This window comes from Musca vetustissima, unplaced genomic scaffold (assembly GCF_032173495.1).
Source record: "Musca vetustissima isolate MV318-11 ecotype Yass unplaced genomic scaffold, APGP_CSIRO_Mvet_v1 utg2661, whole genome shotgun sequence".
NCBI classification, from domain to species: Eukaryota; Metazoa; Arthropoda; class Insecta; order Diptera; family Muscidae; genus Musca; species Musca vetustissima.
The window spans coordinates 281,190-307,802 of record NW_026882008.1 but is presented as its reverse complement, the minus strand read 5'-3'; the positions used below and the strand labels follow the sequence as shown (position 1 = coordinate 307,802).

Genomic DNA, 26,613 nt, shown 5'->3' with positions numbered 1-26,613 from the left:
AAATTACCCACATTGACAGTTAATCAAGACATTAGCTGCGCTAAATGAACTCCCACATTGACAGTTAATCAAGACATTAGCTGCGCTAAATGGACTACCTATTCATAGTGCCATGAGCTGGATATCAGCTGCCTCTCAAGTTAGCTGTCAAAAACCGTTATTGTGAATTGACTTCCCTCATGAAAACGTAAACAAAGGCCAAACTTTTGACATTAGACTTGAGAAAAAACAGCTGACTTTCGCTAGTTGGGTGACCTTATTAATAGATCTTGATGGCAACGCTGTATGTGTGCCATTTGTTAACTTTAAAATTAAAAATAGTTGTATAATGAAAAACAAATAGTGCATATGAAACTATTTTAAACCGAACGTGTCTACATAATTTTTTCGTATTATGAAAATTAATTCCTATTAAAATTTTGCAAATACTGGCCAACAACGTGACATTAGAAATGTGTATGTATAAGTAAACAAATATCAGCTGATTGACTTTATATCATTTTTAATACTAGTCTAAACAGTTAGGATTTGGTACCTCGCTTTAAAAATTAGATCAATTCAAAAATCATCGTCTAAACATGCCCGTATACACTATTGAATTACAATTTGAGATCCAATTTTTTTCGTAAATCTAAACGTACACTTATAATTTGATATTTGACAGCAGCTGAACAAATTTTAAATTAAAAAAATACATTTTTAAAAAGCACATGTTTATATTTATTTTTCGGTTCTCAACGACGTATAATTATAAAATTGTATGTATATGTAAACAAATATCAGCTGATTGACATTATATTTATATGTTGATACCAGACTAAACAACTGGGATTTAGCATCTCGCTTTAGAAATTGGCTCAATTCAAAAAGCATAGTCTAAACGCGACGGTATACACTATTGAATTACTAATTTACGATCGAGTGAATTTCATAAATCTAAACGTACGTTTATAATTTGATAGTAGCTGAACAAATTTTAAATTAAAAAAAAAACATAACAACAAAAAACATATTTATATGTATTTTTTTGGTTTCCAATGGCGTAGAATTAGAAAAGTGTATGTATACGTAAACAAATCAAATCAGCTGATTGACTTTATATCATATTAATACCAGACTAAACAACTAGGATTTAGTACCTCGCTTTAGAAATCGAGTCGATAAACCCAACTGTATACGCTATGGACCCGACCATGATGCAATAATAAGGTGATGTATCACAACAACAACCTTTGTTTTTGTCTCGATTATCTGTCAAAATTTTCCATATAATATTTTAAATGGTTGGCAACACTGCACATCGAATTCAAGTAGAAATTACCCACTTTGACAGTTAAGCAAGACATCAGCTGGGCTAAATGGACAATCTATTCATTGTGCCATGGATCTGATATTTGAGTTCGATTGGATTTCGTAAATCTAAACGTGCGTTTATACTTTGACATTTAGCAATGGTAAACTTTTATCTTATAATAGATTCACATGATGAGAATTTAATTGTTTACACTATATCACAAAATTTTTATTTACCATGCGTATAAATCTCTGAGATATTTTAATTAACGATTAATAATTCTGAAAATATTGGTCAAAAACTTGGAATTAGTATGTACACGTAAACAAATATCAGCTGATTGACTATATATGATTTTAATACCAGACAAAACAGCTGGGATTTATCAACTCGCTTTAAAACTCGGATCTATTATGAAGGCATAGTCTAAATGAGCCTGTTAACACTATTGAATTACGATTTGAGATCCAGTGGAGATCTAACGGAGATCATTTGACATTTGACAGCAGCTGTACGAATTTTAATTTATTTAAAATTATAATGAATATATTAACGATTTTAAAACAGCACATGTTTATATGCTTTTTTTCGGTTTCAAATGGTATAGGACATGATGCAATAATAAGGTGATGTATGCCAACAAAAACCTTTGTTTTTGTCTCGATTATCTGTCAAATTTTTCCATATAATATTTCAAATGGTTGGCAACACTGCAAATCGAATTCAACTAGAAATTATCCACTTTGACAGTTAATCAAGACATCAGCTGCGCTAAATGGACTACCTATTCATTGTGCCATGGTATAGGATTAGAAAATTGAATGTACACGTGAATAAATATCAGCTGATTGACTTTATATCATGTTTATACCAGACTAAACAGCTAGGATTTAGAAACGCGCTTTAAAAACCGAATCTATTCAGAAGACATAGTCTAAACGTGCCTGTAAACACTATTAAATTACTGATTTGAGATCTAGGGGATTTCATAAATCTAAACGTACGTTTATAATTTCTTCTTATAACACATTCACATGACGATAATTTAATTGTCTTCGGATTACAAAACAAAAAAATCCTTCTTTACCTTCCTTATACATCTTTGAGAGAGAGCACTGACAATGAAGAGACTTGTCAACATTATCACTATGTAAAGTATGCGAACTGTAAAAGGAAAAAGAGAATTATTAAATTATTATATAGCTCCAAATAAGTTTACACACTCACAATGAACATATTCATCTTGATTTTGTTGTAAATGTTTAACATAGGCCGAATTGAAAATATTCAAAACAGCTTCGCCGTTATAGAAAAACACCATTAACAAAGGCCAGGCAAAATATTCACCCAAACGATTTACAAATGCCAAAATGCGATTTAAAATCAGCTGATTTTTCAACAACTGTTTTATTAGCTCAAAATTATCCGGCTGATGTTCAAGCTGTTGTATTATCGTACTCAAATTACACCACAATGAATCTAAAAATTCATAAACCATTTGTAGATACAGCGAATATTCAATACATTTCATTTCCATGGCAGCCATAAAAAATAAAATGCCCACACTAAATGTTATATCCAGTTCATCGTTGGTTAGAAATCTACCCAAATATAAGAGAATTGCCACCAAAGTCATAAAACTTAAACCAGAAATTTTCAACAGCTTCCATTTCAGCGAGGCTTTATTAAATGCCGATGTTTCACACTGCTCTGCCATGGCATGCTCCAATTCGGCTAATTGTTCCAGTAGCTCCCTTAACGTCTTGCCATTAAATAAAGTTTTCACCTCCATAAAAAGCTGCACGCCAACCAATAGAAAATTCTGGACATAACTTAGGATTTTTGTGATAACATCCAAATCATAACGACTCGAGGCATTTATTATGATTTGATGATGGACATGAGAGGTATACAATGCCAGTATTGCCAAAAATATGCTATATATTAAATATATACCAAATGCCAAGGAAAATAACCAAATATTCCTTTGCTTCTTATCGATTAAAATTGGTGGCAACGTTTGACCAAAAATCGAAAATATCCATAAATATATTTTTATTGATTTTATATATACGGAATTTTCATATTTCTGCGTGACGTCCATTGCGCTTTAGAATTGAAAAATGACTGGTATTGGTTACGTTTTCTCGTTAGGTACTGCTAACCTGACCAGCGAACATTTTACTTGATATGGTTTCAAGATAAAAGGGAAAATAAATCGATGGCCATTAATATTGGCAAAGATTGGTTGATTGCGGTGGTGTAATATTGAACAGGAATGAATGTTAAGTTTGGGCCCCCTTTTTATTGAAAATACATTTAATAGTACGTTTACATTTAACCGGATTTCGTTAACCCAATGGGTTTCAATTGTCAATTCCTTTGCATATATGTCAAATAAATCCTCATAAAGTAGGTTAACCCGGTAAAAAGTTTTAATGTATATGCCGTTTAATAGTGTATCCAGGCACGTTTAGACTATGCCTTCTAAATAGATGTGATTTTTAAAGCGATGTACTAAATCCCAGCTGTTTTGTCTGGTATTAACATGATATAAAGTCAATCAGCTGATATTTGTTTACGTGTACATGCTAGTATTTTCAGTATAAGTTATCGTTAATACCAGACGTAAATAAGGATTTTTTATATAATCTAATAATTAAATTCCCATCATGTGACCTATTATAAGATACGAGCTTGGCATTGTTAAATGTCAAATTATAAACTTACGTCTAGATCATGATGCAATAATAAGGTGATGTATCAAAACAAAAACCTTTGTTGTTGTCTCGATTATCTGTCAAAATTTTCCATATATTTCAAATGGTTGGCAACACTGCACATCGAATTCAAGCAGAAACTACCCACTTTGACAGTTAATTAAGACATCAGCTGCGCTAAATGGACTACCTATTCATTGTGCCATGGTCTAGATTTACGAAATTGAACTCAAATGTCAAATGTCATGGCGTATACAGGTGGGTTTATCGACTTAATTTCTTAAACGAGGTACCCAATACTAGCTGTTTAGTCTGGTATTAACGTGATATAAAGTCAATCAGCTGATGTTTACGTATACGTAAACTTTTCTTATTCTACGCCGTTGGAAACCCAAACATGCATATAAGTATGTGCTATTTTAAAATCGTTTAATATTCACTATAATTATTTTTTGAAAATTTCATTTTTTTCATCTTTTTTCAAATGTATTCACATTTGAGATTGAGTGGAGTTCGTAGCCTAAACTTAAAGGAGTATCAATAATTATATAGGGAGTTAATTCTTTTAATCTTTTATCTTTTTTCTCAAGACGGCTTGTCCTATCAAATCAAAATGTATGTGTTATCAAATAAATTCATATTAAATTGAAATATATATTTAAAATTATAAAAATGATTTTTTACCCCGTTCGTCTGGAAGTAATAATTTTGTTAAGGACTAAGCAAATATGGCATTCCCTAACGGAATTTTAAAAGAAATCATAACCTGTTGTGCGCGTCTTAAAATACATTTTTAAATTAATAAAAATTTAGAAAGACCGGCCACTTAAAATTTTATTCCGAATGCCGAAAAGGAAAAGAATCGGATATGCAGGGCGACCAATGAACAAAATTAAAAAAGTGATGCCAAGGCCAGGGTTGATCTGAAAATAGTGACTCCGAAAGATTGACGTGAGTCAAATACAACCCTGTCGCTATTGTCTGGTTTAGTAGAACAGCTGATTAAAGGGAATTAAATAAATATAAGAAAATTGTGGGAAACTTAGGAAAAAAGATGGAAAAAGATTTGGCTGGGTTTTTTCGAGCCTATATAAGGAAGTGAAGAAGGAAAATCGAGGAGGATCAGAAAAGCAATCCTTGTGAAGAGTATGTTAACCCTTTCAGTGTTTTTGTCGAATATATTCGATATTTAAAATTACTCTTTTTCTTTGCGATTCGGTTATCCTATGTACCGTTACAATTGATGTTTTTGTTTTTGCTGAAAGGCATACAAAACTGTCCGAGGGTTAAAATAATTTTTTTTCTAAACTCTATGCCTTTATATGATCTTAAATACAAAATTTTAGATTTTTATTCCGACCAAAATGTTTTTTGACACTGAAAGGGTTAAAAAAGGAAATCAGATAGTGAATCCTTTTGAAGAGTACATTAAAGAGAAGATCATAGTCTGTCCTTGTGAAGCGCACACAATAATCTCAATACGAAAAAATATTAAATTTATATTGGCAATATAATATCCACTTTATTTTATAATTGTTTTTGTGCGGAGAACATAGAAACAAATTATTTGGCCAAGCGAGCACTGAGCTCTGTACAGGAGGCCAATTTTCCTAATGGTTTTTGCCGGTGTGTTGCAGGCAATTATCTTGTGTTGATGTCAATGTGTTGCACATATACTTTTGAGGCCTTGGAAGCTAATCCTGTCATTCGTGAAGAGTTGTGCCGAAACGAAAAATTTAACAAAAAAAAAATATTGAAATGAAACAAGAAAATTCCAGGTAACAGGTTAGAAAAATCCTTACCGTTCCTTGCCTGGTGATGAATGCGTCTGTACGTCATTTAAATATGAATCCAATAAGCCTTTGTGTAACCTCAAAAAAAAGAAAAAAATTAATATTTATAGATTAAAACTAAGAAGTAATTATTATTAAAGAATTGATATATGGATTGACCAATTTTTATGAATCCAAAAATTTGTGTTTAATATTTAAGTTACATTTGGTCTGTTCTCGTACTGCAAGAATCTACCACTTTTTACTACGATAAGGAATTTTCCTTTATGATATCGAAGAAAATAGTAAAATCGAGTAGAATCTTGCAGTACGGCAACAGACCAATTGTATTGTCCGGAGTTAGTTAAATATTGCATACGTGACTGTAGGATTACCTCTGGTATCAACTAGATTTTGGGTTTTGTGTTGACGGAAGATGAAAATGTCCCATTTGTTCTACTATGAGAGCTCTTTTAGGCAGAAGAATTTAAGTGTTAATTATTGACCTAGTAGTAAAAAAGGTAATATGAGTATTGGCTCACCGAAGATAAATTTGGCGGGTATTAATACCCCCAAACTTGATATGTTAGGTTAATAGTACGTTTACATTTAACCGGATTTCGTTAACCCAGTGGGTTTCAATTGTCAATTCCATTGTATACATGCCAAATAAATCCTCATAGAGTAGGTTAACACGATAAAAAGTTCTAATGTAAATGCCGTTTAAGAGAAAATGACTATGTCAATAAATTTTTATATGTTTTTATGTTTGAAAATATGTTGTGTTAAGTCCTGTTTGTGAGAGAGGAAATTATGTGTATGTTATAATGAGATAAGTGTGGCTTTTGGGGCTCTTTAAATAATCAGTTTAAAATTTGGACAAAAGTGTCAAGGAAGGGCGGGAATAGTGGGGGAACGTTAATATCATGATCCTTTGCCATGGATGTATGGTGTTTATGGTTTTTTGTGTTGTTTGTTTTCAATTTGTGCATTCCCTAGGGTTGATAGTGGCAAGGGTGGAGATTTGATAAACAAATGTTCCCAAACTGAGCTAGCATGGCCCAACCATAGCGCCGCATTAGGCTTGAATGTAACAGTATTTTACATGGTTGGCAACATTACACATCGAATTCAAGTAGAATTTGACAATTAATCGAGTCATTAGGTGCGATAAATGGGCTACATGTTTATTGTACCACGTTTTTGACAAAAAAAAAAAATAACTTAGATATCAGCTGGCCTTACTGGATGATCTATTATATTATATAGGCCTTGGTTTCTACCATGATGCAATGATAAGGTGATGTATCAAAACAAAAACCTTTGTTATTTGTTTCGACCATCTGTCAAATTTTTACTTATAATATTACACATGGTTGGCAACATTGCACATCGAATACATGTAGAAATTACACACTTTGACAGTTAATCAAGTCATCAGCTGCGCTAATAGCAAATACCTATTATTTTTATTGTGCCATGAATTCGACATGCAATGTTGCCAACCATGAGAAATATTAACAGACCGTGTAAGAGACGAATATTATCGGTAAATTTGGTTAAAAATCTCCCAAGTTGTCTAATTTGATGCTTATGTTTTCATACGATTAAGTCAAAATTGAAAGCAATTTGACAGCTCGGATGAAATCATATGGCCTTATCGGACGACCTTATTATTGGTCCATGACCTTATTATTTACGACATCATGTTGTACTGGTGATAAAAACTATTTGTATTTGTTTATTTTTTTATAATAAAATGTTGAAAGAAATCAATCTATGCATCCCTAAATCACTACGTCTGAAAGCTATCAATTCAAAGTGACTGGCTATCCCTCAAAAGAAGCATTGTACATATGTCAACATTTACCCGTGAATGCCATTCACTCTCATTCACATTTGTTTTTGTGTGCACAGTACCTGTCATGCTGCTGCAAACCAAACATTGACATCGAGAGAGTGTGACGGTCAACACACAGAGTACGGATAAAACAACGACTAAACACACGCCATACAGCAACAACAACACACACCAACAGCCAGCCAACAACAACAACAAATAAACTACACAAAGCAAAACAAATTTCCAAGAATTTTGAAAATTTAAGTGCCCAATAAATTGGGGAAATCTGTAAAAAGTTTAATGAAATCCTGATAAAATGTACAGAATAATGCATGCCGAATCAAATTTCAACAAGAAAATGAAAAATCGTTAAGGTTTTGCGGGTGAAATTTGCAAAATTATCAAGTGAAGAAAATTCAAATTCCAAGAAAAACACACACTAAAATTAAACGGATTTCTAGGAATAACAATTCGAAATTACACACCAGAGTGGTGTATGTGAACTGGTTTTTGGGTTGGACATTACCAAACCAAGTGCTGATGGTAAAGGGCTAAAGGATAGATGTAATTTTTTTTTTGAAAAAAAGAAAATCTAAAAAACAAAACATTTTTTTATGTGAAGTGAGCAAAACAAAAACAAACCATGACTAATCTGATCAATAGCAGAAGAAATATCATTGTGTGGCTAATGTTCGTGTTATCATCGTTGGCATTGTGTCGCGCTGGTAAAAGGGAATATCGTATGTTCTATTCCCATCCTGGTGAAACTCAGCCGGTAACCATTGAAGCCGCCATTGGGGATTCCTTTAATATCACCTGTTACATGAATCCCAAGGCATTTCCGGGCAAAAACTCCAGCAGTTTACATTTCGTCAATGGCCGTACCAATGAGGTGCTGCCGCGGGAGAATATTCTAATCCTCAATAGCTCAAGCATAGTCTATATGGTACGCAATGCCAGTGAACAGCAAACGGAATATCGTTGCAAGTGTGGCCCTGATGCCATCATGGAGACCAAAGTGTTTGTGGGCACTGCCCCAAAGGCGGTGACAAATTTCAGCTGCAGCAGTTATGATTTCGATCATATGATTTGTAATTTCACCAAACCACCCAATCCCATACTGACCACCTACAATGTCTCCTTTTACAATGACATGCCGAATTACATATTCCAACCCGATTGTAACTACGATGATCGCAGTCTGGTCGTGTGCAATATCTCACTGAAAGATCGCAATCAGGAATTCTATCATTTTATTATCGAATCAAAAAATGCCTTGGTCAGGGAGGGCGATCGGCCCCTAACTCAATATTTTGCCATAAACAACTTCGAAGTAATGATACCCTCAAGGCCGGGTGAAAATATACGCATCGACAATATCTCCGTTGATGGTATACGTCTAACCTGGCAAATGGTAAAATGGGAAAAATATCGCAATAAAGGTCTACAATGGGAGGTGTTGATTGAACCGGAAAATGCCACAACAATACGTGGTGATGCACCATATCGCGATCATAATGAAATGAAGTTACGTGTAACAAATTTACCCTATGCCTATTGGCATTATGATTTAAAGTTGCGGGTGCGTGTTAAACATCCCAAAGCGCAATGGAGTGATCAATTTGTATTGCCATTTCGTACGGCTGCAAAAAGGCCACAGAGGCCGCCACGCATGGATCCGGGTAGTTTTTATATTAATTCAGCTGAGACAATGGTCACGGTGTATTGGGAGGAGTTGCCGACGTTTGAATATAATGGAGATAATTTTACGTATGTGGTACGTTCGATACGACGGGATGGAAATTTTATGTAAGTAACGATTTTGTTTTTATTTTTTTTTTAATAATTATTTGAAAAATAAATTTGACGTATTGGAGCAATTTAAATGTTATTTTTTATGAAAAAAGTTATTGATACAATTTAAAAAAAATAATTTTATTTTATTTTTTTGAAAATATTGAAAAATTTCAAATTCATATATTTTCTTTTTTGAAAATTAATATAAAAAATTTTAAAAATAAAAAAATATTTTGAAAATTTAAAAAAAAGTTGTTACAAATTAAAAAAAAATTAAAAATTAAAAAAATATATATTCTTAAAAATTTAAAAAATATATATTTTGCTGTTAAAATTAAAAAAAAAATTTTTGAGAAATATGTATTTATTTTTGTGGTTAACAAAAATATTGGTAACATATATATATACATATATATATATTTAAAAAAAATAAAAAAAAATCTTAAAAATATATATATATATATATATATATATTTATTTTTTTTTGAATATTAAAAAAATAAATTAACAATTTAATAAATTTGAAAAAAATATATAAATAATTTTTGAAAAAAAATAAAAAATTTTTGTAAAAAAAAAAAAAAATAAAAAAAAAAAATAATAAAAAAAATAAATTCTTAAAAATTTAAAAAATATATATTTTGCTGTTAAAATTAAAAAATATATTAAAATTAAAAAAATTGAGAAATATGTATTTATTTTTGCGGTTATATATATATATATTGGTAACAATTTCAATATATTTTTAAAAAATTAAAAAAATAAAAAATATATATATATATATATATATTTATCGTAAAAAAAAAAAAAATAAATACATCTTTGTGAAAATATATATATATATATATATTTGTAAAAAAATTTAAATAAAAAAATAATAAAAAAAATCTTGTAAATTAAAAAAAATATATATATATATATTATTGATAAAAACCAAAATATATTTTTATTATTATTTTTCTTTTTTTTTGAAAAAAATTTAATAATAAATTTGAAAAAAATATAATTAATTTTTGAAATTTAAATAAAATTTTTTATCGTTAAAAATTAAAAAAAATTCTCTCTTTAAAATTTAAATATATATATATATATATATTTTTTTTGTAAAAACTAAAAAAATATATATTTTGTTGTAAAAATTAAAAATAAAAAAATCTTAAAAATTAAAAAAAAATTATTGATAAAAAAATTAATATATTTTTATTATTATTTATTTATTTTTTTTTTTTTTTTTGGAAAATTGAAAAAAAAATTATTGTAACAATTTCAATATATTTTTCAAAAAAAAAATAATTTTTGAAATTAAAAAATAAAATTATCATAAAAATTAAAAAAATATATATAATGTAAAATTAAAAAATATATAATGAAAATGAAAAGAAAATATAATGAAATTTTAAAAAAAATTTTAGAAAAGGAAAACAGTTTTAATATATATATATATATATATATATATTGTAAAAATGTAAAAACCGCAATTAAATTCGATAAAAATGAACTGTTACTGGGTTTTGGGAATTTCCCGAGGAGAAGAAAAAATAAATAAAACAAAAATTCAGCGCCACATTAACTGCAAATAAAGCATGGTCTTTGAGAAGAACCCCTATTCAGCTAAATTTTTATATAGCAGAAAAATAATTCATCCCTATAATTGAAAAAATTGATATTTAATAACTATTCTTCCATAAAAAATTACCTATTCAGCTAATTTTTTTTTATACAAAAATAGATATTCAGCTAGTTTCAAAATGAAAATAAGCTATACAGCTTATTTTATATAAGAAAATAAACTACTCAGCTAATTTTTTGTATGAAAATATACCATTCAGCTAATTTTTTATAAGAAAATAAGCCACTCAGCAAAGTTTTTATAAGAAATAATTTTTTAATAGATAATATTCTATAAGAAAATGAGCTATTCAGCTTATTTTTTTATATGAAACTAGGCTATTCAGCTTACTTTTATATATGAAAGTAAGTCATTCAGCTAATTTTCTATAAAAAATAAGTTATTCAGCTAAATTTCTTTAATAATATGAGCTATTCAGCTAATTTTCTATATGAAAATAAGTTATTATTTATTGTATAAAACATAAAAGAAAATTTGTATAAATCATAAAAATCATTCAGCAAAGTTTTTATAAGAAATAATTTTATTAATAGATAATTTTCTTTAAGAAAATGAGCTATTCAGCTTAATTTTTAAATGAAACTAAGCTATTCAGCAAATTTTCTATATGGAAGTAAGTCATTCAGCTAATTTTCTATAAGAAAATAAGTTATTATTTTTCTTTAAAAGTATAACAAAATTTTAAAATTTTAATTTTTAAAAAAGTTTTTTTTTTAAATTTTATATTTAATTTTTTCATTTTTTTTTAAAAAAACAAAAAAATTAATTTATACATAAATTTTATATTTAAAAAAAAAATTAAATTTGAAAAAAATCTAAAAAAATAAAAAAATATACATACATATCTATTATTGTTAAAAACTAAAACTATTGGTATAAAAAAAATGTAATAAAAACTTTAAAAATAATTTATTCTAAAAAAATTAAAAAATATTTTTTTTTAAAAAAAATATTTTAAAAAAAAAATTTTAATTTTTATAAAACATGATATATATAAGTTATAATATAATTCATAAAATTTAAAAAAAGTCAATATTGATAAAAATATTTTTTTTAATAAAAAAAAAATTTTAATTTTTTATCTCTTGTTATATATTTTAATTATTTTTTTTTTCTTTCTTTTTCTAATTTCCAATTATTTTTTCTCTTTATAAATATTTCTTTACAGTGATTTGAGGCCCATTACAATGGAACACAATCTCGCAGTATTTCCATGGCGCAAAACCTCACGTTATGAATTTGATATTGGTAGCCGTAATCATATGGGAGATTCTCTGGAAACAAGTCGCCTAATTATCTATCCCTTTGATAAAACCAATGCTCGGCATCATACACCACGAGATATTAATAATGTCTATCATGCCAATAATCGTACATATACACTGACCTGGTCCAAGCCACCAAGGGCAGTGGGTCTTAAAAGCTATACTGTGTTTTGGTGTTACCCGAAAAGGGCACTGCCCAATGAATGTAAAGTGAGTAGGAATATTGAGAATTTTAAACTATTTATTTTTACTAATAATTTCCTTTTTCCCTCCCCCTAGGAATCAATGCACTTCCAGGAAGTCCCTGCAACGCAATTAAATTTCACCACCGAAAAACAAAATCCCCATGAGGAACACACCCTGAATTTGGCAGTTTCCGCCAATTATGATACCTTCAATACCGGCCTCCACTGGACAGCCTGTACCATGGATGTAAATAGTGATTTGGTGAAAGCTGATCCTGAACTAACCTCAATGAGTAATAGTATTAAGGTACAATGGAGTGTTGAACGTGTTTGTACATCGATATTATTAGGTTTTAATTTAACCTATTGTGAGGTGGCCGATAATGTACCCGCCGACAATGCCACATGTTTAGATCACCCCCACACGGTGACATTGGCAAAGAAGGATAAAGTCTATAATATTGAGGATTTGAAACCCTTCACAATGTACAAAGTATCGATGTATATGTTTTCACGTAATAAAGTGGGTAAACCCAGTGATCCACAATTGATGCGTACCCTTGAGGGTGCACCATCACCACCCAGACACCTTAAAGTTTATAATGTTACCAAGGATAGTGCATGGATTAAATGGATGGAACCGAGCCATAAAAATGGCCATATACGAAAATATATAATTATGTTGAATAATGATCGTTTTGAGGTGAATGGCAGTACTTTGGAGTATCCATTGACGGATTTGGAAACATTTACCTCGTATAAGGTGTATGTGTTGGCACAAACCGTGGAAATATCCGATACCAGTAATGATGTACATTTTACAACGGCCATTGGAGGTGAGTTGAAGGGGGATTTATGAATGAAAATTATTTTGGGATTTTTTTTTTCAATTTTTTTTTTAATAAATTTATTAAAAAAAATTATTTTTAAAAATTTTACAAAAAAAAAATATTTTTTATTTAAATAATATTTTTAAATATTGGTTTATAAAATTAAAAAATAATTTTTTGTAAATAATAATTTTATTAATTTTTTTTGTAAATAATTTTTTATAAAGAATATTATTTTTATTTTTTTTATAAAAAAAAAGGCTAATTATATATTTTTGATAAAAAATATATTATTTTTTTTTATAGAAAATATCAATTTTAAATATTTTTAATTTTTTTGTTAAAAAATATTTTTCATAAAAAATATTATTTTTTATAAAACATATTATTTTTAAATATTTTAAATAATTTTTTTTAATATTATTTTTTATAAGAAATATTATTTTTAAGTAATTTTTTTATAAAAAAAATATTGTAAAAAATTAAAAATTGAAAATTTCCTTAATGAATTGAAGATTTCCTATGGAAACCTTAATTCAGCCAGGCTGAATTGAAGATTCCTATAGAAATCATAATTCAGCCAGGCTGAATTAAACATTTCCTATGGTAACCTTAATTCAGCCAGGCTGAATTGAAGATTTCCTATGGTAACCTTAATTTAGCCAGGCTGAATTGAAGATTTCCTATGGTAACCTTAATTCAGCCAGGCTGAATTGAAGATTTCCTATGGAAACCTTAATCCAGCCAGGCTGGATTGAAGATATTTATAAAAAAATTAAAAAATTATTTTTTTTTATAAAAAAAAAATATTTTTTTGTAAAAAAAAATTATAGAATTAGTTTTTTATAAAAAAAATATTATTTTTTATTATAAATAAATTTGTTAATACATTTATTATAAATATTTTTTTAAATAATTTGTATAAAAAAATATTTTTTTAATTTTTTAAATTTATTTTTTTTCCTAAAAAATTAATTTTTTTTCATTTTCTTTTCCACAGCCCCCACACCACCCGGCCAGGCAGCAACAGCAAAAAATTCCAGCATTATCCAGTGGAGTAAACCCTTGAAACCCAATGGCCGTTTGGAATTCTACGAAGTTATGGTTACCCAGAAGCGTAACAATGATGTGATACGACGTAAAAAAAGTATCATAATGGGTGGTGGGGAGACATCGTGCGCATTTCAAGAACCCGAATGTATTGGTGCCGAATATAAAACCGTGGTTGAGGTACGAGCGGTGAATGCTGCCCTCTTGACACATGAGGTGCCCTCCGGTATTCTTTTGGAATTCGCGGAAAGTTATAGCAATGATATCAACGATATCTTTAGCAATGATAATGAAGATTTATCTTGTGGTGCGGCCATAGCTGATGGTACAAGGGCGGCCTTTGAAATTCAACGTTATTTTAATAGATCCGTGTATCATTTGTATAAATCACCCTGGCAGATATTGGAAACAAATTCATGTTCGGCAAGTGCATTGAGTAAAATTACCACCATAGCATTGGTGGTGATTGCCATGTCATTGGGTGTTATGGCCGCTTTGTATATGGCCCGTAAGAAATACAATAAAATGGCTAATATTCAGTGTACTTTACCAGCTGGACTGGAAAGTTATTTCACCAAAGAGAATACAGGTGGGGGATTTACGTCGGCGGCTGGAGTTCCTGCTACACATGTGGAAAAATCTTTGGATTTGGCAAGTAAAGAAGCCGAGTGGCTAAGTGCTGGACGCATGCATGAATATAATTTCCGTAATGAACATCATCATTTGTTGGCCTCGTTGGGTAATGATTCGGGGTATTTGGGAGCGGGTGGTGAAAGAGGCCTTTGTGGTGGCAGTTCTACGGGTAATGATAATATGGCGGATAATTGTGAGATAATGGATAAGGAAAAGAACATATCATCCTCAGTGGATTCTTTGGTGGAAAGTACAAGCGATGAATCGGAGTCATCATCTATGCCACCACACCACTCCAAGGTGGTGGAACATACTCCCCTAAACAATGATAGTGGTTATATAAAACATTCTCTAATACAGCCATGGCAGGCATTTGATGAGCAAAATATCATGACAACAAATGTTGGGGGTGGAGGTGGTGGTGGCTATATTTCAGTGCAAAGTTTACAGGCCTTACAACCCCCCACATCAGCAGCAGTAGCTCCTGCACCCTTATCTTCCGGTTATGTTATGGCCCAAGATTTACACAAATTCTTTAACAACAATCAAACAACAGCAACAACAACAAACCCGAATAATGGCAATGAAACACAATTTGTGGGAGGTGTTGGAGGAGGTGCGGCTGGTGGTGGTTATACCACCTTGGAAGATTTGGCTAAATTACAACAACTAACAAATCCTTCGATGCAAGTGGAAATACCCACCAACCCCGCCTCAGCTAATCAACTCACAAATGAAAGTTCCAAAACCACAAATGCCAACTCCCAGATGGCGGCGGGGGGTGGCGGCCTAATTTCAGGTTATGTCACCCAACAAGATCTGAATATATTTGGTCAACAACAGCAGCAACAATAAAAAAGAGAAATTATTAAATCACTTTGTTGTTACATTTAAGCAGAACTGAAAATACTATATATATACTTTAAGTGTTTAAAAACAAAACAATAATTTTAAGTTAAATTAAAAAAAAAAAGATTTTTTTTTGTGGAAACAAAAGAGGAACTATTTCCAAAAAGAGAGCTGGCTTCCTAAGCGAATATATTTTTCCTACAAAAAAACAAACAAATATTTGATGCTATTTATTATGAAATGTAATCTCCAATACCGCAACCATTTAATCCAAAAAAAAAGAAGAAAAAACAAAACGTCCACTACAGAATTAGTTTTAATATAAAGAATTAGTTTTAATATAATCGCGACTCCCTTAAGGGATTTTTTCTTTTTCGAAACAAAATATTCTTTTGTCACAATACCCAACAAAATTTATATTGTTGGTATTCGAAATATTTTTTTATAAAAAAAAATCCCAACAGTTGTAGCTACAAAAAGTATTCTTAATTTTTAAGTTTTTTTTTTTGGAGAGATCAAAATAAATTATAAAAAAAATCGTATTTTGTCGTTATGAAATAAGCCTAGTTGTAAATTTTAAATTTAATTATTAATATCACCTTTCCATTTATCCCAAACTAACTAATACATGTATGGAAACTCACACCCACACACACACTTTTCTATACAAAAAAAAACTATTGTGATTTTATTATAATTATTTTCATTTTTTTTTTTTTTTTTTTTTTTTGTTTTTTGAAAAACATTTTCTTCATTAAAAGGAATTTTTAAATCATTATTAATGTTCTTCCATAAAAAGTACTTTTTAATAAAATTAAAAACAAATAAATAAAATTATTTTTAATTTAAAAAAAATAAAAAAAAAATAGTTTAATGAAACAAAAAATAAAAAAATATTTTTTGATAAAAAAAATATAAAAATATTTTTTAATTAAAAAAAAAATAAAAAAATATTTTTTAATTAAAAAAAAAATAAAAAAAATATTTTTTAATTAAATAAATTAAAAAATATTTTTTAATTAAAAAAAATAAAAAAATATTTTTTAATTAAATAAATTAAAAAATATTTTTTAATTAAATAAATTAAAAAAATATTTTTTAATTAAAAAATAATATTAAAAAAATATATTATATATTTTAATTTAAAAAATATATATTTTAATTAAAAATCTGTGTTTTTTTTAATTAAAAAAATATTTTTTGAAGAAAAAAATTATATTTTATAAATAATTATATATTAAAAAGTATTTTTTTAATATTATTTTTTAATCAAAAATTATTTATTTTTTTTAACTAAAAAAATATTTTTTAATTAAAAAATACTTTTTTATATATTATTTTTAATATATATATATATATATATATATTAAAAATATATATTTTTTAAATAAAAAATATTTTTGAAAAAAATTATATTTTATAAATAATTAATATTGTTATAAAAAATAAGAATTTTAAATTAAAAAAAAAATTAAGAAAAAAATACTTTTTTAACTAAAAATATTTTTTTAGTTACAAAAAAATATTTTTTTAATAAATTTTTTTTATTAAAAATATATTTTTTAGTTAAAAAATATTTTTTTATTTAAAAAAATATTTTTTTAATTGAAAAAAAATATTTTTAAATTAAAAATATATTTTTTTAATAAAAAAAATATTTTTTATTTAAAAAAATATTTTTTTATTTAAAAAAATATTTTTTTAATTGAAAAAAAAATATTTTTAAATTAAAAATATATTTTGTTAATTAAAAAAAATATTTTTTAAAGAAAAAAAATTATATTTTATAAATAATTGATATTGCTATAAAAAATAATTTTTTTAAATTAAAAAAAAAATTAATTTTTTAATTAAAATTAATTAAAAAATATTTTTATTTTAATAATATAATTTAATATAAAAAAATAAGAAAAATTTTTTGATTAAAAAAGAATATTAAAAAAATACTATTTTAATTTAAAAAATATGTATTATTTTCAATTTAAAAAAATATATATTTTAATTAAAAACATATTTTTTTAATTAAAAAAAAATATTTTTTAAAGAAAAAATTATATTTTATAAATAATCATTTTTGGTAGGACGATTTGCAACACAATGGGAACCTTAAATATGAAATTAAAGCTAATTCGGTTGAAAATAAAGTGACCAAAATCCCCAAAAACCCGAAATTCGGAAGGTTCCGTTATATGGTAGCTACCCTAAAAAGGGGACCAATATTAATCATTTTTGGTAGGACGATTTGCAACCCAATGAGTACATAAATGGGGGCTACCTCAAAAATATTTAATTTTAAAATAAAATATATTATAAATATAAATATATAAAATATTCACTTTATTAAAATATTTATATTTAAAAAAATATGTTTTTTTTATTTTTAAAAAATATATATATGTTTTTTATTATTAAAAAAAAATATATATGTTTTTTTTTTAAAAAAAATATTTTTTTTTAAATTTCATTTTTTTTTAAATAAATTTTTTATAAGGAAACAAAAATTTTTATTAATTTTTTTTTGTTTTAATTCAATTTTTTTTTTTTTTTTTAATTTTTAAAAATAAGAAATAAATATTTTTTTTATATTTTTAAAAATATAATTTTTTTTTTAATTTCTAATTTTTTTTTCTAAAAAGAAAAATGTATTTTTATAACAATTAATGAAAATATATTTTTTTAATTAAAAAAAAAATAAATATTATTTTTAAAAATTAATATTTTTTTGTTAAAATTTTAGAAAATATTTTCAAAAAAATTTCTAATTTTCACAGAAGAAAATGTTTTTCTTACTATTGCACCCACCTTTTTTTATTATTATTATTTTTTTGTAAATTATAATTTTATTTCATTTTTATAAATTCAATCGATCTTCCTTAATTCCAACATTCATTCATACATACACCTACATTTATATAAAATCAGTCAAAAAATACTCATCATGTTCACCACCCCCTCATCCATCATGTTGTTCCCCCACTCATCATTTGTTTATATTCTCTAACATGCAACTAAACACCACACCTCCCCACCCCACCCCTCGACTTTTCCCGCCCTTTTGTTTTAGTATTTTACCACCATAGCAATTAAGTTTATTGCTCAAAATTATGATTATTTTTTGTCTATAAGAAAATTATGTACTTAAAAAACTTTACATATATATTTGATATATAAGAAAAATTTTTGGAAATTATTATAATTATTTTTTTTTTTTAATTTTAAGTATGCGGCCTTACAATTTTTTTTATTTTGTAAAACAAAATCCAATCCTATATTGCTTTATGATTTTTGAAATGAAAAAAAAGAAATAAATAAACTATTGTGTATTTGTAAAAATCTATACATATATGAGAATGTATGTGAATGTTGTTTTTATTTTTAAATGTGTGGAATGGAAAAGGGAAAGGGAAGGAAGTCCAATATTTTTTGGCTTTTTGGAAAAAAATTTATTTTCATTCGAAAAAAATTTACTTCCTAAAAATCTACAGTTAAAAAAAATATTTTGGAAAAAAATCGAAAATTTTTTCCATAAAAAAAATATTTATAAATATGTTCATTTTTTTATAAAAAAATTTTGGAAAAAATCGAAAATGTTCCTAAAAATATACTGTTGAAAAAAATTTTTGGATAAAACCGACAATTTTTTTTTTCATAAAAAAAATAATTTTAAAAAAAATTTTGAAAAAATCGAAACATTTTTTTAAATTTTTTTATAAAAAAATTTGGAAAAATTCGAAATTTTTTTCCATTTTTTTATAAAAAAATTGGAAAAAATGTTTTTTTCATAATAAAGTTAATAAAAATTAAGATTTTGAAATATAAACCTGGCTATTAAAAACAAATTTATTTTCATTTTTTTATAAAAAATTTTAAAAAAAAAAATTTTTTGAAAAAATCTGAATTTTTTTTTCATAAAAAAATTTTTTCATAAAAAAATATAAAAATTTTTTAAAAAATCCAAAAATTTTTTAAATTTTTTTTTTATAAAAAATATTGGAAAAAATAGAAAATTTTTTCCAATTTTTTTATAAAAAATTTCTGAAAAAATCTACAATTTTTTTCAAATAAATTAATAAAAAATTAAGAAATAAATGTTTAAAAAAAAAATCCATTATTCTAAATTTTTTTTTATTTTTTAAGACATATTTCATAATAAGTTCGGTGTTTTTTTTTTTTTTTTTTTTTTTTTTTTTTTTATAATTATAATATAATAAATTTCTTATTTCATAGTTAATAAAAAATATTTCTTAATCATTACCATACATACATTATAAATTAAATATTCAATTTAAATATAAAATTGTTTTTTCTTTTGTTGTTAATTAATTAAAAATTCTATGCGTAATTTTGTTTGTTTGTTTTGCAAATCAATAATTATATTTAAAATGAAATTAATTTCTTTTCAACAGAAATTTCAGAACAAAACAGAAATTCAAAATCAATGAACAAATTTTTTTGGAATAAAATCTTAAAGGGAAAATGGGGGTTTAAATAAATATGACAAAATTTTCAGTAATAATATTTACTCAAAAAAATTGTTTAAGAAAAAAATATATTTTTTTTAAAAGGTATAAAAAAGGTAAGGTATTATTTAATAAAAAAAAATATTTTTTTTTTATAAAAAAACGTTTCAAATAAGAAATTTTTACATTTTTAAAAAGTTTTCGTCTAATTTTCTTTTATAAAAATTCAAATTTTTACACAAATATTTGTATTAAAAATCAATTAAATAATTTTTTTAATTAAAAAAAAAAAATTATAAAAATGATTGTTTTTTTAATAAAAAATATTTTTTTAATAAAACGAACTATTTATTATTTAAAAAGTTTTTTTTTTCTTTTAAAACTAATATTTTTTTATTAATTTTTTTTAATATTTTTTTTACTAAAAAACTTATTTTTTATTAAAAAATATTTTTTTATTAAAAATAATAAATATTTATTTTTTATTAAAAATAAAAAATATTTATTTTTTATTAAAAATAAAAAATATTTATTTTTTATTAAAAATAAAAAATATTTATTTTTTTAAAAATAAAAAAATTTATTTTTTATTAAAAATAAAAAATATTTATTTTTTATTAAAAATAAAAAATATTTATTTTTTATTAAAAATAAAAAATATTTTTTTTAATGTTGTATAATTATACAACATATATTGTATATATAAAAATAATTTTTTTATTAAAAAAATATTTTTTAATAAAAAAATATTTTTTTTAATAAAAAAAACATTCTTAAAAAAAAAACATTTTAAATAATAAATATTATTTTTAATGATGAAAAAATAATTTTTCATCCAACATATTTTTCAATAAAATTAATGTTTAAAAAAAAGTTTTGCATTTAAAAATATTCAAATAGGGTAAAGAGGTGGTATAGTGTGCAGTATATGAAAACAAATAACAAATTTTGAAGGAAAAATAATTATGAGGGGGCATTATATTTTTTAACAATAATTAAAATAGTAGACAAACATTTATGTGATGAAAAACAATTCAATATGGGTTTCCATTTTTTATTCTATTTTTTTTTCATTCATGATTTTTTTAATATTTGGAATAGTTTTTCATCACATAGTTGTGTGCCTGAAGAAAAAACAGGGAATCTTTTATAACAAATTATATAAAATTATTGTTTAATAACCAAAAAAAAAAATCAAGTAAATAGTACCTTGTGTTTGTGTGTGTGTATTGGCTTCATTATACATAGTACAAATTAATATAATTATAAGATTATATGTATATAGAACAGTTGCCGCCATTATAATGATTTGAATTTTTTTATCTTTTTTGGAATACTTTTCTAATTTTGTTGTTGTTATTATTGTATTTTGGAAAATAATATTCATAGGAGTTTTACTCAGAGGAATATAAAATTGTGTTTTGTATCTTTTTTTCAATTTTCAATTCGATTTGTGTTATAAATTATTCGTTTTACACTTCAAAATCTATCGTGATAATTATATATATTCAGTATCATAATATACATATATAATATATATTTAAGTTTAAATTTTATTTTTGTTGTATCTGAAAAAAAAGAAAAAAATTATTTGAAAATTTTCAAAAATTAAAAAAAAAAATTTGCCCAATATTTCCAACTCACATAATATAATAGTCTCTCCTTAATCCATATATGGTTTTTTGTTTGTTTTATAATTTATCTATTGTTGTTGTTGTTTTTGCATTGTCACTTATTTCCCCCGCTGGTCTGAAATAAACTCGGCAATCCGGCATTTTGATTTGTATCGATAATATCGGCTGTGGGATTTTTAAGTTTCTGTGAGGGCATTGGTGGCAAATTGGCAATTTTGATTTCATGACGGAACAATTGATTCATGCTACGCCCCACCAGGGGTGCTGTCAACTTTTTAAACAAATCCTTTTTGGCCTTATCCACTTTGTTGCCCTTGACGGGGGCCACGGCAATTTTTTCATCGAATTTTTGTATGTCACCTGTCGACACATTCGGTATACTTTGTAGTACCTCGGTGAGGGCAGGGAACTTGGGTCGCAGCAGTTCATAAAATTGTACACCCAGGGTTATGAGTCCAGCCTGATTGGCTTCATGTTGCCCGTGTATCTGTAGACCACGTAAGACAGCCGTAAATGCTGTCACCGCCTTATTGGCATCCATTAGCTGTTCCCCGGCCAGAAAACGCATAACCGGCGCGGCCACATTCACCGCCTTCAGATTGCATGTACCATCATTCCAGGAGAGAGCACTGAGCAGGGTCATTAGTATGTAGTTGGTGGTGGAGGGATTGCGTAAAAGTTTCGCCCCCAAATCACTGATTATGTCGGAAAGTAAGGCGGCCTGGGCAGCCCTTGTGTGGGCCACACCATCCATGGAATGTTCTTCGGCATCCATTGTGACATCGGAAGCAATATTTGTGGCAGTTGAGGCGGCATTGTTGACCGTGGTTTCGGGTCCAATCTGTCCGCCCACCAAAGCCACTTTCAGCACATCCAAATATTCTCGGGTCAGCGACCGGTTGAGCATATCTTCCAATACCTCTTGGGTGTCATTGGATTGTTCCTCATCGTTCAGTTGGCCCGATTCGTAGAGGGATGTAATGTAGGCCCATCGTGCCGTCAAACGTTGACACATAATCGGCGAGATGTGGGCAAAAATCGGCAATAGGACGTTGTCGTAAAAGGCCGGGGGACAGGAGTAGACAAATGGTTTGAAAAATACCCGGATAATTGGACGTAGACGATAATCGGGTAAATCGTCTAGGCAGGCGAATGCACTGTTGATGAGAGCATCGGAAACACCCTGCAGCTGATAGAGGTCTCTGCCCAGCGAGGGTCCCGCCGAGCCCATCATATGGTAGCAGCCTTCATACAGCAACGTCATAAATTGTTGCATTTTATCAAAGGGTGTGGGGGGTTTCTTGACCGAGGGATCCAATGGGTCGGCTGGTATGGCACACACACCCATCAGCACCTTCTTTTCATGTTCCAGCATGGTGTGTATGTTGCGATAACCCTCTGAGAGGCCAGCCACAGCCTCGGCCTTGAAGAGTTCATTTAAGACCCTTAGGAGGGACAAAATGTGCGGCAGCAAGGGTATGACATGGGGTGAGGCAGGATTGCGGCAGATGGGATTACCTAAAGATCGATAAACCAAATTAAAATTATTTTTCAGAAATATTTTTTTTCAAAATTCCTCTACTCACCCAACTCTGTAAAACCCACCACAAAACCACCACGTGATGCCCTATCGGGATCATCGGGCCAGGTGCACCGCTTGATCACACCCAATACAATATACAAAGCATCAATGAGCGAACTGCGATGTGGTCCACATGGGTCACTTTCAATGGGATATACCGGTGGCTGATCCAAACCCACAAAATGCATGAAATCTAATGCCGATTTAAAGGCATGCGAGAAGGCCGACCAATGTGGCAAACTGTCACGCATAACCTCACCAATAAAGGCATACTGCCTTTCATAGTCACAAAAATGATTGGAGATCAGCAGTAGGGCCTCTTGCAGGGTAATACGATCCATTTTACTTATGGGATGTTGAGGCTGTTGGAATAGGGTCTTTATGTGCGTATTGATTTGCTCGAAAACCGGCAGCAGGAGCAATGGATATTTGTGGCCCAATTTTACAATTAGCGAGGCGGCATGGCGGCGCAGATTTTTACAGGCCTGCACTCGGGGTGTTAGCGGCTGCTGATGCTGTACATTGGCCGGGGTTTGATCTAAGGGGTCACGGAACACCAAAGCATTAAAGATTTTCTCCAATACCCTTGGCAGTAGGGATACGCCTGTCATGGCCACACAATTATTGGGCGTTATTTGACACGATGACATGCTGAGGAACACAAACAACGTGGAAATGCAGGAGAGCAATATTGACAGGGTCAACGGGTTGTCCGTGTCCACCTTGAGGCACTCCTCCAGTAGACGTAGCCCCGCTTGCACCGAAGGTCTTTCAGCCACCATTAGGATACGACTAAGCACCCCATCAAGCACCGATACCAAGGCTTCCCATTCCAAGTAGTTGGGATCCAGGACACTGCACTGGACATTATTGCCCCGTTCACTGTGCGCCTTGGCCAAACGCATATTCAGCCACTGCTCACAATAGGCAAATGTAACCAAAGGCTGGACCAAGGTGGCCTGGCGGAATATCTCCAAATAGTCGGTGCGACAGCGGTAGAAGAAAACGGCAAACTCCTCCTCGGAATCATATTCCAAACATATGTAGGAGGCCGTCCCGGCATTAGCACCACCCGTCAAACTCCGGGCCGAGGGATAGGGGGTTTTGATAATGCGCGGCCCCACCACCTCAATTATCTTGGGGATATAAACTAATACCGCTGCATCCTTGGAAATTGCATCATGTTTCAACAGGACATTCCATATTAAGGCCGAACCATGTGAAACATTTAACGAAGCTTGACGTGTCAAACTCAACAGGCATTCCAAAAATATTTCCAAATGAGCAGGACGTTGTATGGCCCCGTCTTCCTTGCCCCACAGGGCAATCAATTGTTGAGCCATGCCACTCAGTAGCTGGACCAATTTCTTTAGGAACGTGTGATTCTGTTCCAAGCTGGCCACACTCTCATCGCTCGGTGTCATCTGTGACGCGGAATACATGTAACGCATTGGCTCCTCACCGAACAGCATCAACAGCGGTTTGCGCTCCTTAACCTGTCCCTTGCGATTTGTGATCTGTGACAGACACTCGGCAGCATTGCATTGGAATGCTTTGTCATTGAGTAAAATGCAAAGGATCTGCAACAGTTTGCCATTGTTGCAGGTAATGTGGTTAATCGATACCCATTCCACAAATCCGGTCAACGTGAGCAATACCATTTCCACCACACGGCTGTGGGCATTGGCCTTCTGATAGTTACCCTGACCCGTAGCTTCACGAAACGAGGTGACATGCAACTCCACCAGGCGTAGGAAAAATTCAAATATGTCATTCATATTGTTGGTCAGGGCCTGGTACATATCCTTACGCCGCTGATTGGATTCGATGGTTTGCAACAGCGCCACATCTTCCACTAAGCGGAGAAATATCAAAAGGACCAACTCGGTTTGAGCCTCTCCCTTGGTGCAGGCATCACTTAACTCCGCCAGCAGGGTGGTCCACTGTTGTGGCCACTCCCTTTTGATCATTTCCACAATAATACGTGACAAGGCATCTTTGAGGTGGGACAGTGAACGATCCTCAGCCGGACCGACGCCCAGCAACAGCAATTTCATGGCATGCTCTTTAATGAAGATTTTCTCTTCCTGGGAAATGCAATTCCATTTGAATTTGATTGTGTACTCCATTAGCTGCAAACCGAAATGTTTGACATTTTGTGAATATTGGCCGCTGGCCAGGAAGAGACCGACTTGGGCACACAAAGGGCTTTCTTCTTTGAAGCGTTCACATGCCATATAAGCCTCCATACGGGCCTGTTGGGCCGTGTGGGGATGCATTATTAATTCCACTGCCTTGGCCAATTCATCGGCCAGCATTTGTTGTTGGGCCATTTCTGAATTCTTTGTCTTTGGAAGGGGTAAGGATAGTCCTTTCTTCTTCTATTAAATCTATATTCTTCTTAAGGAATTTTCTTTGCTCCTGTGCACTAACGCGTTTAGCGAAAAAAAATGTAGCGTGTTGATTGTGCTTGTTCTTCCCTTTTTGTCGTCTTGTCTTGCCGTTTTGTTGTAATTTCCAAACAATCTGCAAAAATTTCATAAGCCACTTCGTTTTTTTCCGTATTTCTTTTTTTTTTTTTGCTTTCTATCCTTAGCGGCTTGTTGTGTTTTACATTTGTTTATTTTTTCTCTATTTGTTTATGCAAAAATTTTCTTTTATAAATTTTTTCATAAATCTCGTTTTGGCTTGTTTCGCCGCAAATTCTTCCGCAAACTAATTAATGGGGCGGGAACGTTTTTCGTTATGGTTGTAAGGGATCTTCTTCTTATTCATTGGCAATGCTACACGGCACAGTGAATTGATAACAATTGATAGCAATTAAAGTACACAGGGGGAAAACGCATTTAATTGGGGCCATTATACCTCTCAAGTTTGCTGTCAAAATGCATTATTGTGAATTGACTTCCATTATGAAAACGTAAACAAAGTTCAAATTTTTGACATTAGACTTGAGAAAAAACAGCTGTTTTCCGATTTCGATTGCTATCTTGGTGACCTTATTTATAGGCCATGATTGAGGCCATTATAGCTTAAGAGAGTGTTTAGACAACTAAATTCACTCGAAAT

General features: G+C 29.1%; 3 protein-coding genes across 3 annotated transcripts in view; 2 read left to right on the top strand and 1 right to left on the bottom strand.

The window, feature by feature from the left end:
- Positions 1–26,613, top strand: part of LOC133328130 (AP-1 complex subunit beta-1-like) — a 363,610-nt gene that overhangs the window by 60,289 nt on the left and 276,708 nt on the right. The window lies entirely within an intron of this gene.
- On the top strand, positions 8,273–15,874 carry LOC133328122 (cytokine receptor). Its single transcript, XM_061536678.1, has 5 exons — positions 8,273–9,438; positions 12,225–12,531; positions 12,601–13,342; positions 14,337–15,521; positions 15,576–15,874. Exons 1-5 carry the CDS (start codon positions 8,273–8,275, stop codon positions 15,872–15,874), a joined length of 3,699 nt encoding a protein of 1,232 aa, XP_061392662.1.
- Positions 22,057–25,873, bottom strand: LOC133328121 (exportin-5). Its single transcript, XM_061536677.1, has 2 exons — positions 23,549–25,873; positions 22,057–23,480 (listed from the first exon to the last, which is right to left on the bottom strand). The coding sequence occupies exons 1-2, from the start codon at positions 25,860–25,862 to the stop codon at positions 22,057–22,059; spliced, it is 3,738 nt and encodes a 1,245-aa protein (XP_061392661.1). The 5' UTR covers positions 25,863–25,873.

Bases quoted from the DNA above. Each gene is read 5' to 3' on its own strand.
- LOC133328122 (XM_061536678.1), top strand. From the start codon at position 8,273: ATGACTAATCTGATCAATAGCAGAAGAAATATCATTGTGTGGCTAATG. The intron at 12,532-12,600 runs GTGAGTAGGAAT...CCCTCCCCCTAG, and splicing joins CACTGCCCAATGAATGTAAA to GAATCAATGCACTTCCAGGA. The intron at 15,522-15,575 runs GTTATGTTATGG...ATCAAACAACAG, and splicing joins TCCTGCACCCTTATCTTCCG to CAACAACAACAAACCCGAAT.
- LOC133328121 (XM_061536677.1), bottom strand. From the start codon at position 25,862: ATGCTGGCCGATGAATTGGCCAAGGCAGTGGAATTAATAATGCATCCC. The intron at 23,481-23,548 runs GTGAGTAGAGGA...ATCGATCTTTAG, and splicing joins GGTGGGTTTTACAGAGTTGG to GTAATCCCATCTGCCGCAAT.